General features: G+C 29.6%; 1 protein-coding gene across 5 annotated transcripts; it reads right to left on the bottom strand.

The window, feature by feature from the left end:
• Nucleotides 1-10730: 10730 nt before the first annotated feature.
• LOC145117775 (Metallopeptidase M24 family protein) lies at nt 10731-14217 on the bottom strand. Of its 5 annotated transcripts, none has more exons than XM_079054095.1 (15): nt 14102-14217; nt 13918-14006; nt 13478-13552; nt 13098-13361; nt 12894-12986; nt 12579-12785; nt 12395-12498; nt 12214-12280; nt 12025-12132; nt 11845-11937; nt 11663-11753; nt 11501-11571; nt 11317-11372; nt 11137-11197; nt 10731-10994 (listed from the first exon to the last, which is right to left on the bottom strand). In XM_079054095.1, the coding sequence occupies exons 2-15, from the start codon at nt 13975-13977 to the stop codon at nt 10893-10895; spliced, it is 1452 nt and encodes a 483-aa protein (XP_078910221.1). In that variant the 5' UTR covers nt 13978-14006; nt 14102-14217; the 3' UTR covers nt 10731-10892. The 5 variants fall into 5 exon arrangements, with proteins under 5 accessions (XP_078910221.1, XP_078910225.1, XP_078910223.1 ...); XM_079054099.1 differs by having other exon boundaries at nt 11145-11197; XM_079054097.1 differs by having other exon boundaries at nt 13918-13993.
• Between the last annotated feature and the right edge of the window lie 2494 nt (nt 14218-16711).

The following is a 16711-nucleotide window of genomic DNA, read 5'->3' as shown; positions in this document are numbered from 1 at the left end:
GACATGTATTAAACTCGTTTGACATGTATTAAACTGCAAATTAAAAAACTTGGCTAAATTTTTATATATACACATATATTATATATATACTTATATACCTCGTAACCTGATTCGGTAATTAGGACTTCATCCTCGATCCTGATCCCAATGTCTTGGTATTTTAGTATTGGTAACCAGTTGTCTAAGTCAGTTGTGCTGACGTGTCAATGACACATCATTATTTTTCTTTTTATGCCACGTGCATTTAAGATTAGTAGTTTAGTTACCTTTGTGCACAGTCGAAGTTTGATGGGATGTAAATTCCAGGTTCAATTGTTATCACCTAAAAAAAGGAATTATGCAAGGTGGCTAAAACAATTTCGATTAAAAAAAATAGAAATTATAACAATATTTTTGGCATTTGAAGTTTGAAGATCTAAAAAGATGATGAGATTAGAAAAAGAACTTACAACACCTGGCTTTAAGGTACGTTCATACCCGATTTTAGAACAATCATGCACATCCATTCCCAGATAATGACCTGTATTATTTATAAAACAAACACAAAAAATTAAAGGTTTCTTTTTGAAATACAAATTATAAACTTAAAAAAAAATGACATATTACCTATACTAGTTGGATTCATTTGGTGATACCTTTGAAGCCTATCATTTTTCAAAATTCCCATTGCTTTCAATCCTCTACAAAGTTTCTCAACCTACACAACATCAAGTAATTATAAATCAAAAAACTCAACATATTATAATCATATATATTATATTATATTATATTATATTATATTATAATTTAATTATACCGAGTAGTTGTGTATATGTTGGATGCTCATACCAGGTTTGCAAAGTTGAATACATTCTTTGTTGGTCTCTACAACCAGATCACACACTTGTCTCTGAAATCATAACACATCATGAAATTAATTACAAAAATTATATAAATAATAGGATACATGAAATATATAAAATAACTACCTCATGAATATAGTCACATACAACAGAGGTCAGATAATCCTTCGAGTAAAAGATTCAACCCTAGAACGGTTGGACTCAGACGAGAGCTGCACAATAGGGTCAAATCCATCCCTCTTAGATTATTTAACATGTACTTTATGTGACTTAACATATTCACTTAGTAGTTGATCAACATCACTAGGAATCCCACAAAGCACAAAGAAAGAAGCATTCAGATAACAGTAAATCTAACCAGCATACACTAGACAAGTCAGTCTATCCACACATACAATCTGCAAGCAGGTAACACCTATCGCTAACCTCATCCTAGGCTTACCCTAGGATAGTCTCCTACCCATGAACTATCATAAAACATTTGGCCCACATACCACCACTCATGTTGTCCACATCCATCCATCCTCGTTGTCGGCTGCCTTATGCATGCAAATTATAACACAGAACAGGATCTAATAAACTGTCGAATAATAGACTCTACCCTAAGACCACAGAAAATAAGGCCAAATCAGCTATTCTAAGGCTATAAGATCCTAATCGTATACAATTTTCAAAACATACACTTAGCAGTTACCATTACCAATAGTCATTCTCATTACAGCATAGCATACAGTATCTCCAAAGCTACATGCATCACATATCAGGCCAATCTATCGCTCACTACTCAGCACTAGCATGTAAGTCTACCAGCTCATACAACATATAAAGGCATCTTTCCTAGCCCTAAGTAGCATGCGATTCTCAGATCCATAAATCAAGTCATAACAGATAACATATATGGGTATTCTGGGAAACTTACTTGAGCTCGGCTGATTGCATGCATCACATCCTTTCTTTTCTTAGAAAACTTTTCCTTGAAAACATTTTTTAAAAACTTTACAGATCCTTAGTTTGAGTTCAGACACACCCAAAAATATATCTGAATCCCTCAAACCAAGGCTCTGATACCAACTTGTAACGACCCAAAAATCAAGGGTAAAAATTTCATTTTTAATATAGCTAAAACATTGATACCATTTATTTCAAACATTTCAAATCATCATTAAGTAAAACATTTATTTATCAGAGTTCATCCAAAAATCATTCATTGCGGAAATTATAGGTGTGTGCACTGCGATCAATCCGAGCTCTTCTTTTCCAAATCGATGATACCTGAAAGCAAAACTGTATACCCCACACAAACCACATAACCACATAATCCATATCAGCTATAACAGCTATATAAACCATATCAATCACATGTCCATATCAATCACATAGCCATGCATATAAACATATACGGATGTCATGGGCTCCCCCAAGGTCTTACTCCAGGATGTCATGGGCTCCCCACATGGTCTTACACCTAGTTGTCATGGGCTTCCCCCATGGTCTTTAATAGGAAAGTCATGGGCTCTCCATATGGTCTTACATCCAAGTGTCATGGGCTCCCCCATGGTATTTAATAGGCAAGCCATGGGCTCTCTGCATGGTCTTACATCCGGGTGCCATGGGCTCCCCTCATGGTCTTCCATGCAAGTATCACAAAGACAACTAGCATAACACATACCACATAGTCAATAAAATACCACATAATCACTAGCATACCACTTAGCATAAAGCTAACTATCATACAACATATCTCTACTACAACTAGTGTACCACATATCATAAATGGGTTGGCCTTGGTGCCTTAGACCCATTGGTATGGTGAGAAGACTCACCTCGCACTGCAGAAGCTTCCCGCATGAATTCCTTAGTTGCTGCCCCGCCAGCTTCCCGAGCTGTCACTATCAATCAATATACCCAATTAGCAATTGGGTCCCATACCATAATCCTTAATCCATGCATGGGGTAAAATGACCATTCTACCCCTGACCCAGTATGATCCAAAACTAAGGCCCAATCCCAAAACAAAAGCCCGACACTATAATATCCATAAGTCCTTTAATGGCCTAATTTATAAATTGGGCTCAAACCCAATAGTCTACAACTAAATATCAACCCCAAAACCTGATGGCCCAACAGGGCCCAAAACATAATGTCCAAAACCATAAAATCCATAAAGGCCCATGAATGGAAAATTGGGCCCACACTCCTTATTGGGCCTTAACCTAAGATCCAATCCTTCCATTAGTCCAGAACACAACCACTTTGATGGTCCATTAGGGCCCAAGAATCTAGGCCCAAACAGATAGTCCCAACCCAAAGCCCAAAGTCTGAAACCCAACTTGGATGAGTACACAGGGCGTACTCATCAGTACGTTGCGCGTACTCGCATAATGGCTTGTACGCTGCGTGTACTAGCTTGTACGCCCAACGTATTACCCTCCAGTCTCACTTCTGCCATTAAGCACTTAATGCTTTAAGTCATAAGTCCAAACCACAGATCTGAGTCCCACATAATGTCTAAACCCATGAAGTCACTGACTTGGTGACTTTGGATGCCCCCAATAAGACCAAATAGCATTCTAATTTCATGGAAATGGCTCAAACTCCAACATAGATGGTATTAAACTCTAAAGGTGCCAACTTTATGGACCTTGAACCTCAGAAACACTAAGAGGGGCAACTCAAAGCTCCTGGAATGAAATCAAGACCACTAGATCTCATACTTGGGACCAAAATGAACAAAAACTCACAAATGGTAGATCTAAGAGATGAATGATCAAGTTCAAAGCTTTATACCTTCATCAAGTTGAGAATGAGTCCCAAAAGCCAGATCCATAAGCTCCTCCTTGATTCCCATCTTTGCAACAAGTTCCATCTTCTTGAAAATGGTCCAAACATCCCAAAAATGGACTCCATAAGTTCAAAATGTCACCATGAATGATATATGAAGATTTCTAAGGTTTTAGAGGGTGGAGGCTGAAGATATTAGGGCTAGTTTATGAGATAAGGAGCTTAAATAGGGTCTGAGACCCTAAAATAGGGTTCTGACCTGACTGCATACGCCCAACGTAATTATGGTACGCCCAACGTACTCCGGGGAACATTCGCGACCATCCTGGTCAGTACGCCCAGCGTACTCCAAGGTACGCCCCACGCACTACCTTCTTCACTAGTATGACCCGCGTACTCTTTGTGTACGCCCCGTGTACTCGGCTAAGCCTGAAAACCATGAAACTTCCGAAGGCCATAACTTCTTTGTTATAAGCCCGATTCTGACGATCCTTATATCCACGGAAAGGTAACGAGAAGCCCTACACTTCTAACAACTCAAACCTTTCTTAAGACCTTCCGAAAAAATCCATTTTCCACAAAAGCCCGAACTGACACTTTACCGAAATACCCCTACGCTCCAAAATACGAACTGAACACCCGTATCACTTCTAATGCATCACCCGCACCTAAATGATCCTAGATCTTACCTTTTCAAAAGCCCTAATCCTTATGATGGCAAATCTTTGGGCCATAGCCTCAGACTAGGAATCGATTCGGAACAGGATGTTACAAGTTTGGGATCACTTGGATATACTGTATAATCAGACTAATTTTGCAAAACATTATCAGCTGGAACAAACATTAAATCTTTTCAAATGGGTGAGTTTCAAAATAGTGTCTTAATTTAGTTAAAGCATAGACAAGAGATACGATTAGCTTTTCAAGATGTGAGTACTATTGGGTTTTATTTAAAAATTGTTTCAAAAACATAAACAATGCAACAGAAGACTTAAGATTTGAACAAAAATAAAACTTGTTTTATTCCCACGATCATTTTGCAAGAGTTAGAAAGATTAAAACAACCATAGAAGAGAAAACATAACAACCTTTGAATACTTCGATCCTCATGGGAGGTTGGAAGTTGATGAAGTATGACATTAAGCTCTAAATTAAGAGTTCTCTAGAAGTATCCACCAAGCAAGATAAAACCACCATTAGATACTAGTCATTCAATTGTAAAATGTTGTTCTTAAGCTTTAAGACATATGCCAAAATATGTCTAAAGAGAGCCAACACTTTATGCCTTCACTTGTAGCACCAAATTGCAAAAGAGAATATGAGAGGGGATGCCTTTTAGCTCTCGGCAATTGGGAGAAAAGAAGAGGAAGAAGTTTTCAAAAAACTGACCCACATGTCTTCCATACACTAGCTTATATATTAAGATCAAAAGTAAGAGTACAGCATAAAGCAAAAGTAAAGGCCTTTCTTACAAGTATGTAGTAAATGAATAAACAATTCAACACTCCATGCAACATGTCTTTTAATCATATAACTAGTAACATATGAGAGGCATGACTTTAAGTATTAAACAATTCATAAAGCATTCTTGTCTCTTTGACTAGTATTATATATATATATATATATATATATATATATATATATATATATATATATATATATATATATATATATATATATATATATATAGAGGCATATATATAAATATCTCTTATATATAAAATTACCTTTTATATATAAATAAACTTTAACTAGTTTATTAAGATATAAATATAACTTATAAATAACCATACTTTAGGATATATTTTATAAGTTGTTATTTCTCCAATAAATATTATTTTCGTAAATAATAAATTCTCAATTAGTAAAATATTATTTCCATGAAATAATAATTTTCCAATCAAATACAAGTGTTGATATATTTATTAAATTATACTAATACATAATCAATTGATGGTAACATGCTATAAAATGTGACCTTATAAGATTATATGTTACTAGCAATATAATTATATAATGACTCTTGGGCATAATAGATCTTTCAATATCCCACTTGCACAAGATTCATATGTTTATTTAGTAATATTACTAAAAACGAATTTTAAAAATAATTTATTTAATTTCGTTTATAATAATAATTACATTTAAATATTAAGCATTTTATACATTAAATACAATAGTGGAGGTGAAAAAAAAATATAAAAGTCATCTACATCAAGGGGTAAGACCCTTGGTTAAAGAAAATGGTGATGGCGTCAGAGGTTTAACTATATGGGTTGACATGGCAGTCTGACTGGCTAAAAGCATAAGCAGTTTCCAGTTTGATTGGCTAAAGTTGTGCTTTGGAAGTGAGATGTCCCGAGTTCGAACCCCTTTCCCCTCATTTTTCTAGAAAATCCGATTTTTAATGGTTTAACCATATAGGCTGACATGGCAGGCCACCTAAACTGCCACATCAACACCCCTTCCAACTTGGCATGCCACATAGTCATGTTACCTGCTAAAAATGTCAAAAAGGACTAAATTGAATGAATTATCCGGTTTCTTGGGTTATCTATTAAAAAATAAGACTTTTTTGTAAGTTTAATTTCCCAAAATAATGATACTTTTCTAGAGATCTCATTAATTTTGAATGCACAAATGTAACAAAACTGTTGCATTTGTGTGGTGTGTGTAAGTTACTATTCATTTACAAGTGCTATTTCAAGAGAAAAAAATACTAAAAGAATATCAATTATAATATTTAAAACATTAAATACAAGATGCATAATTAAATACAAGATGCATAAGAAGAGGTTCTCTAGAAACAGAGACTTTGGATATGGTAATAGAAGATTTTCATATTTACATATTTTCTCGCAAGTAATTTTCATTTAACCGTTTTCGTCCGTTATAATTTTAAACTTAAATTATTGATATTTTACAAGTTGTGAATTTGCTCCCTTACTATATAAGTTACATTTTTATGTCTCTTACATAATTTATTTTTATAGTTTTCATTTTTTTTTAATTATTATAATTTTAATTAATTGCATTTGTGGTATTATAACAAACAACATATAAGGAAATCTATAGAAAGTCCCAAATTTTTGGGAAAAGTTTCGATTAAGTTCTAAAAGTTTTTTTTTTTTTGAACAGAAAAGTCCCGATTATTTAACATTTTTGCCCAAATTAACGAAAAAATCTTTTTTTATATTTGAACATCAAATAATAGATTATATGATTTTCTCAAAATAATGAGACTTTCTCTTCAAAAAGAATTTAGGATTTTATTGAAACTTTTAGGGTTATTTTCATAAAAGACCCTATATTTTGATTTTTTTTCTTTTTAGACCTAAAACTTTTTTCTTTTCCGAAAAAGACCTAACTTTTAGCTTTGACTTGTTATTTTAGACCCTAACAAGTAAATTAAGTATTTTTATTTCATAAAAGACCCTATATTTTATACTTTTTTCCAATCTAGACCTAAAATGCTTTTTATTTCAAGACTAATTGTATAAAAACATGATTATATCCTTTTAGTTTAAAAATAGACATCGATTTAAACAATGTAATTATTATGCCTACATTTATTTATGATTGGAAAATTCTTTTTCCACGTATATTTATAAAAAAAAGACCCTGTATTTTGTTACTTTTTTCCATTTTAGACCTAAAATGTTTTTTTTTTCAAAATAAACTCAACTTTAAAATTGGTTATAATCTTCAAGACCAAATATATAAGGTACTTCTTGACTATACTGAAAAAGAAAGTATACATGTATACACAAAAAAATGTTATCTGATCTATTATCTTTTGAGCGAATATAACCTAGAAGAATTACAAAATTTTATTTTTTTCTAAAAGATATAATTAAACTTTATCTTGGATATATATATATATATATATATATATATATATATATATATATATATATATATTATATCATTAAACTTGATATATTGTTTATAAAAAATGTTATTATTACCGCTAATAAAAAGTTCGATGTTAATTTGATGTTTTTTGGTAACATAGACAATACATGGCTAAGATGAATCTTTTAGCATAATAACAACTTTTTTATTTGTAGAAAAAAACAACATACCATGTAATTTAATAAACTGTATACAAAATAAGATTTTGCAATTTTAAACAAAACTTGAATTTGATATATCTAAACAAAACTATTATGAATGTTTAGGATTAATATTTTTATGTATGTATTTGATATAGTTATACCATATTATTCAATAACGGGCTAATGCTACAAAATATTCTATGGCTTTGGTTTAGGAGTATGATAGTTAGTTCGTTTGTTAACTGTTCCAAAAAAATTGATTAAAAAATTCAACCAAAAAAATAATATAGAAAAGTGAGAGAGGGAAATATGTCCAAACTCACGAAATAAGTATAATAGACAAACTAAAAAAAAATATTTTGTATACAGTTTTGTTAAATTACCTGGTATGTTTATTTCCTACAAATAAAAAAAATGTTATTATGCTAAAAGATTCTTCCTAGCCATGTATTATCCATGTTACAAAAAAATATCAAATTAACATCGAACTTTTTATTAGCAGTAATAATAACATTTTTTATAAATAATATATCAAGTTTAATGATATAATATATATCCAAGATATATCTTTTAGACAAAAATAAAATTTTGCAATTCTTCTAGGTTATATTCGTTCAAAAGATAATAGATCAGATAATATTTTTTAGTGTATACATGTGTACTTTCTTTTTCGGCGTAATAAAAAAGTACCTTATATATTTGGTCTTGAAGATTATAACCAATTTAAAGTTGAGTTTATTTTGAAAAAAAAAATATTTTAGGTCTAAAACGGAAAAAACTACAAAATATAGGGTCTTTTTTTATAAATATACATGGACAAAGAATTTTACAATCATAAATAAATGTAGGCATAATAATTATATTGTTTAAATCGATGTATATTTTTAAACTAAAAGGATATAATCACGTTTTTTATACAACTAGTCTTGAAATAAAAAACATTTTAGGTCTAAACTGGAAAAAAGTACAAAATGTTGGGTCTTTTATGAAATAAAAATACTTAATTTACCTATTAGGGTCTAAAGTAACAAGTAAAATGTAAAAGTTTGGTCTTTTTCGGAAAAGAAAAAACTTTTAGATCTAAAAAGAAAAAAAATCAAAATGTAGGGTCTTTTATGGAAATAACCCAAACTTTTACCAAAAGTTTGAGACTTTTCTATAGATTTCCCCAACATCTATTTTCAAACTTTATTTGTCTCCGCCTCTTCTATACATAATTGTTTGGATCGAAACTTTATTTTTATATTTTTGTGGTCCATTTTACAAAAGAGTTTTCCAACACAACATGCATGTGATGGCTTTATACTTGTATCCTATTCAATATCGTCTTATAAAATAGACCAATTGTTTAAAAAATTAATACCACTACATTTATTTACGTTATGTTTGAAATACATATAAAGAAATAAAAGTTAGAAATGTATTTCTATTAAATTTATCTAATTGTTCGTTCAATATTCAAACAAATCATAAAACAAAACCGATAGTAAAATAAAAAAATAAAAAAATAAAAAAATAAAAAAAACCGGGATCATTTAAAGACACAGTAACATAACCAAAATATATCAAAAAACATAACCCAATTAGATATATAACATTTATATAGAGATGTCCAAAATAACATAATAAATACATAGCATTCATAATAAATACATAGCATTCATAAAATAAGCACACTAATAAATATATGAGAAAACTACAATAAAGTCCCTACATATAGGCTTCATAATCGATTTAGTCCCTATATATTTTTTTTATTCAATTAAGTCCCAAATACCGGTAATCGTATTCAATTTAACCCTTTGACCCGGTCAACAGGTCATCCAACTTTCAAAAATTACATTTTTGGCCCAGATTTCAAATTTTATTACAAATCCAGTCCAAAATTTACACTTTTGGCCCAGATTTTAAATTTTGTTACAAATTTGGTCCAAACTTTACCCTTCTTGCCCAAATTTTAGAATTTTATTATGAATTCATCCTAAATTTAGTTTTTTTTACAACTATTTTTCTCAAATAATTGTTTTTAATATGTTTTTTCTTTATAAAATCATATTTATACAAAAAAAAAACGCATTTTCACATAAAAATCTTATATTTTCTATATAAAAAGTTTTTTGTATATGAAATATCTAGTTATAAAAATAGGTATTTATTAAGTATATAAATATATACAAATCCGTTTTGATAGAAAAAATGTATATAAAAACGTATTTTACAAAAAAATGTATACAAACACGTATTATATAAAAACGGATTTGTATACATTTTTTTTGTAAAATACGTTTTTGTATACATTTTTTATAAAAACGGATTTGTATATATTTATATACTTAATAAATACATATTTTTATAACTAGATATTTCATATACAAAAAGCTTTTTAAAAAACGTTTTTATATAGAAAATATAAGATTTTTATGTGAAAATATGTTTTTTTTATAAATATGATTTTATAAAGAAAAAACATATTAGAAACAATTTTTTGAGAAAGAAATTTGTAAAAAATCTAAAGTTATGATGAATTCATAATACAATTCTAAAATTTAGGCAAAAAGGGTAAAGTCTGAACCAAATTTGTAACAAAATTTAAAATCTGGGCCAAAAGTGTAAATTATAGACCGAATTTGTAATAAAATTTGAAATCTGGGCCAAAAATATAATTTCTGAAAGTTGGATGAGACTTAATTGAATACGATTACCAGTATTTGAGACTTAATTGAATAAAAGAAATATATAGGGACTAAATCGATTATAAGGCGAATATATAAAGACTTTATTGCAGTTTTCCCTAAATATATTATATTATTTAATTAATAAAAAAATTGCTTATGATAGTAATGATTAAAGAAAAAAGAAAAAATGATAATATGAGAAGTGACGATGATAGAAATAAAAAGGGGGTTTATTTAAGATCACATATTTATTAAATGACATTTTATGTAGCAATACTATTTTCCAATTTAAATATTCAGCCAAGTTTCAGTTTCAACTTCACATGTTTAAAAATTATTTGCACAATACAATTCATATCAGTTGCATAAATTAATAAAAAAAAATGAAGCCCATAAAACAATAAATATAGTATTTATACTAAACCATTTATTCGTGGACTATCATATAAAATTAATTTCACAATACAAGAAAAAATTTCTTCTCATTCAACTTGGAATTGCTAGACATAAAATGCAAAAATTTGACTTGTTCCAAGTCAAAAACCGAAAGCAGAAATGTCGCGATTCTCTCCATAGCTGTGGTTATTCAACAAGGTTTCAATGTGATTGATTTCTTTTGGTAATGATCCTGTAAGAACCTGTTTAACAAAAAACAACTTCATCAACACTTAACAACAGAGTATATTGCGTTTGACATGTATTAAACTGCAAGTTTTTTTAAAAAAAACTTGGCTATATATATATATATATATATATATATATATATATATATATATATACCTCATAACCTGATTCGGTAATTACGACTTCATCCTCAATCCTGATCCCAATGCCTTGGTATCTGAGTATTGGTAACCGATTGACTAAGTCAGTTGTGCTGACGTGGCAATGACACATCATTATTTTTTCTTTTTTTGTGTTTTTTATGCCACGTGCATTTAAGATTAGTAGTTTAGTTACCTTTGTGCACAGTCGAAGTTTGATGGGATGTAAATTCCAGGTTCAATTGTTATCACCTAAAAAGAAGGAATTATGCAAAGTGGCTAAAACAATTTCGATTAAGAAAAATAGAAATTATAACAATATTTTTAGCATTTGAAGTTTGAAGATCTAAAAAGATGATGAGATTAGGAAAAGAACTTACAACACCTGGCTTTAATGTACGTTCATACCCAATTTTAGAACAATCATGCACATCCATTCCCAGATAATGACCTGTATTATTTATAAAACAAACACATAAAAAAATTTAAGTTTTTTTTTTTGAAATACAAATTAAAAACATAAAAAAGAAATGACATGTCACCTATGCTAGTTGGATTCACTTGGTGATAGCTTTGAAGCCTATCATTTTTCAAAATTCCCATTCCTTTCAATCCTCTACAAAGCTTCTCAACCTACACAACATCAAGTGATTATAAATCAAAAAACTCAACATATTATAATCATGTATATATTATATTATATTATAATTTAATTTATTTATACCGAGTAGTTGTGTATACGCTGGATGCTCATACCAGGTTTGCAAAGCTGAATACATTCTTTGTTGGTCTCTACAACCAGATCATACACTTGTCTCTGAAATCATAAAACTTCATGAAATTAATTACAAAAATTATATAAATAATAGGATACATGAAATATTTAAAAATAACTAGAACATACATGAGCATCTGAAAATGTGCCACATGGAGGCCAAGTACGTGTGAGGTCACTAACATACCCATGCAACTCACATCCAATATCCATCAAAACAAGCTCTCCATCTTTCACCTAACAATCAATTTTTAAAATAATGTTTTAAACATTAAATAAATCAGCTAAAAAAAAGAAGAAGAAGAAGAAGAAGCTCACATTCTGGTCATTTCGTGAATAATGAATAACACTTCCATTGGGCCCACCACCAACCACAGGGTTAAACCTGGGAAAACAGTAATTAGTATTGTTAAACAAACAATATTACATATAAAAAAAATGTGTATATGAATAAAAATAAATTTATATATAAAAAAAGAAAAAAGAAAAAGAAACATACGCCATTCTCTGGGCACCTCTGATTCTACACTCGTATTCAACTTTAGCTGATAAGATATTCTCATAAGGAGATATCTTGGATTGCAGCATAGTTTGTAAAAGAGCCTAATTAAATTTTAAAGGGGAATGAATAATTTTAGTGGTGAATCAAAAAATAATAATAATTGTGGGAGTTTTTGAGATACCTGGCAACCTATGGAAGCAGATTGTCTCATGAGATTAAGCTCAGCTGATGATTTGATCCATCTTGCTTCATGGGTGTAAATGGAGAGATCATGGAGTCCACCATTATAAGCAGCTTTCTTGAATGCCTCTAACTCTGTATAAGTTGGGACAGCTGTCTTCACATTATGATATAACTTTGAACAATTTTTTATCATGTTTGGAAGGACCTTCAGTGAAATAAAACAGAAGTGAGTAAATCAATGATGTTGAATTCAACAAGTTTATCAATACAAATCAAATTGTAAAAACTTTGTCAAGTCAATACTATTACTGACCTTATGTAATTTGCTGATAGGATATGATTGATCGGCCTTGAAAAATTCTATAGCAGCATCAACTCCAGCAATCTGTCCTTGCCAAGTAATGTCCTAGAATTCGTTGTAGATAATAATATTAATCCACTAGAGTTTCATACTTTTTAATCTCAAATTGTTATTCAGTGTCATATTATCACAAGAATATATGTAATGTATGCATACTTGAGGGGTAGGTTCGGGCATAAACATGCACAAACCAAAGTCATGACTCAACACAGCTATTCCACCAGGCTGTTGGCATCCAGTGATATAAAGATAATCAGAATCTTGGCGAAAAGTGTAAGGTACAACATCTGTCATCATCTTCACAGGAGCAGCTGCAACAACAGCCACACTCTGTTCTGGAAGAAGCTCCAGTATTCTCCTCCGCCTTGATACGTATTCATCACAACTGATTCCTGGTGTAATCTCACCTTCTTTTAGTAGCTATCAATATATCATCATACAAACATGAAAATTTTAATATGGAATTAGATGTGAGAGGTAATAAGAACAGAAAATTAGTATAACATTGCAGATGATGAAGTATTCAGTCAAGATACCTGAGGATGAGTACTTGGAATTGGTTGCCCAGCATCAAAACACTTGTCTGTAGAGTAAAATTGACGAAGTAGGATCTACAAGCAAAAGCTATATAATATAGAGTTTAAAACCATCAATACAAAAAAGAACTTATTTAAATCAAATATAATCAGTGTACAGAAATCCTTGAAATGGCGAATATCCTAAAACAGTTCCAACAAGAACTAGAAATTGAATTGAATGGGAAGTAGAAAGCGTTACAGATACTAGAAATTAAGGAAGAGACATGCATCTCTCTAACAGGTACTGACGCACAATATCAAAACCATAAATAGATCAATAACAGATAAAACTAGAAAACATTAGACAAAAAATCCAAGCAGCAGCAGAGGATGAAATCTATAAACAATCATGAAATACTAGAAGCAATCAAAAATGAAGTTGTTAAATGGGTACGAACTTGGTTGACCAATTTGATTGATGGCCTATTACTCGTTAGCTTTCTGTGAAGATGTTGCATTCTGCGACTTCCTGGCCTAAACGAATGATCTTCCTCAGATAAAAAATAAAAATAAGTAAAGTGTAATAATGCGTAAATAGATGATCAGCAAATGGAGAAAATAACTCGTTACAATCGTCGGCACCTGAGGATTTTCAGATTTCAATTTAGGGTTTTAGGCCTAAACGTGGAAGGGGAAAAACCTCAGTTCATGTTTCATCGGGTAAATTTTACTACAAACCCTCGAAGGTTTCCTTTACTTCAAATATGCCCAAATGATTATTCAAATGGGTTAACAAAGGTTATCTTATTCTTTATATTTGTTTTATACATATGTGATGATTAATTCTTTTTACATGTTTAGAAATTTATGTTTTTTTACACATAATATGTGTAATAAAATTAGTTTAATTGTTATATGTATAAAAAATAAACAAGTTTTAACGGCCATTACTAAATATATAAAAAATAATTGACTAAATATTTAATACTCTTATTCAAATTGCATATTAGTGGTGATATTTGTTGGAAAAATAATTGGTGAATTGAAACTAATCACTAAAGTTGAGGGGTTGAATGGTGTATAATTGAAAATTGATGTTCAATTTTCAATTACACCTCCTAATTAAGAATGATATTAAATATAATGTCGGTTACGAATTGTGTTTTAATAACAATTTAATTGTTTGATGATTATGATTTGTAGTATAAATACAACCATTCCTTAACCAACTGAGACTACCAAGAATGCAACCAAAATCTAGAGTTCAGGTGGTCTTGAAAAGTCATTTCAAACTGTTATATCATGGGAAACAAACACATGGTAGCAGATGAATTTGTTTTAAGGACAATGTGTTAAACACATGCCTCAATTTTTTCTATTTTCTTGTTTGTTTCCATACATTACCGTAATATGATAAATGATTCCTACAATCTTATAACAAATTCGTTTGTACGAAACGAACATGATTTATAGAATCTGATAACAATTTGTTTTTTTTTTCAAACAAATAAAAAAAATCTATTTAACCTTTGTTTGCGTTTAAAAAAGGAAAAAATCTTTGTTTCTATTATAGAAAAACAGAATTTGTTTATTTTCTCCCCATTGTTACGTGTTTTTATGGTTACCACAAGGAAAAGAAAACTTTGTTTCTTAGCGCTTCAATCAAAGTAAAGAAATTAAAAAGAAATAAATAAAGAAGAAAGAAAAGTCTATTTCTTTTATATACTGTATTATATTATGTGTTTGTTGTTTCCCAGTGTCACTGTGGTGATTAAATTAAGACAAAATTAAAAAAATGGTCTTTATGGTTTACTAAAAGTAACAAAGTTAGGCCCTATTAGTTTTTTTGATGCAAATGGCCCCTGTGGTTTGCAAAACTTGCACAGATGGTCCTTTTTACTAACGCTGTTAGTATTCAGTCGTTAGGGACTGAATTAGCAAGGGTATTTTCGTCTTTTCAAGTATAAAGGCACTGGATTCGCAACTTTGGGTAAACCATTAGCAAGGGTATTTTCGTCTTTTCAAGTATAAAGGCACTGGATTCGCAACTTTGGGTAAACCATAGGGACCATTTTTGTAATTCTGTCTTAAAATAATAATAAAGATAGAAAATAAGGAGTGGAGGATTTGAACTTGAGACCTCCTTCCCCACTCCTTATTCGGCCAAAGCTCTAACCAACTAGGCTATAGGCAAACTTGCTATATATTTTCGAAAATTAATTAATATTATATAAAAGCGTAAATAATTAATAATAAAAAATAAAAAAATATTTAAAAAAAAGTTAATAAAACAAAATATATTTTTAATGTATTGTAAAAAAATATTTTTTACAAAAAATTTACTTGTTTTTTTTACGTATTTGTTTTACATAAAATATTTTTTTAATGTATTTAAAAAACACGTTTTCGAATACTATGTTATTACATTGCTATGATCCTAAAACATATTTTTACGTTTTCATATAAAAATACGTTTTTTTTTTCTTTCATATAGAAAAAAAGTTTTTTTACGTATAAAATATGTTTTTTATATATTTAAAAAATACATTTTCGTATAAAAAGTTTTTAAGTAAAAACATTAAGAACGTGATAACATAACGTAAAAATATGTTTTAAGATCAAATCAAAACAACTTATATTTTTTACGTAAAGAAAACGTAAAAATGCGTTTTCATATAATATGTGATCACGTTAACGTTTTTAAGTAAAAAAATGTTATATGGGTGAGGGACCAATCACCCATACGTAAAAAAACGTCTTTAGTTTGCTTGACGTAAAAATGTATTTTTACGTGAAAAAAACGCATTTTTACGTAAAAAAAACGCATTTTTACGCTATGTTAACTCTTTAGTTTGCTTTACGTAAAAAATATAAGTCGTTTTGATTTAATCTTAAAACATATTTTTACGTTATGTTATCACGTTCTTAATGTTTTTACGTAAAAACATTTTATACGAAAATGTATTTTTTAAATATATTAAAAACATATTTTATACGTAAAAAAACTTTTTTTTCTATGTGAAAGAAAAAAACGTATTTTTATATGAAATCGGAAAAATATGTTTTAGGATTATAGCAATGTAATAACATAGTATACGAAAACGTATTTTTTTTACATTAAAAAATATTTTATGTAAAACAAATACGTAAAAAAACAAGTAAATTTTTTGTAAAAAATATTTTTTTACAATACGCTAAAAATATATTTTGTTTTATTAATTTTTTTTCTAAATATTTTATTAATTTTTTTAT

Source organism: Lactuca virosa, chromosome 5 (assembly GCF_052849685.1).
Source record: "Lactuca virosa cultivar CGN04683 chromosome 5, Lactuca_virosa_CGN04683_v6, whole genome shotgun sequence".
Lineage (NCBI taxonomy): Eukaryota > Viridiplantae > Streptophyta > Magnoliopsida > Asterales > Asteraceae > Lactuca > Lactuca virosa.
Note: the sequence above shows the minus strand (reverse complement) of the source record. Positions and strands in the feature narration are given on the sequence as shown.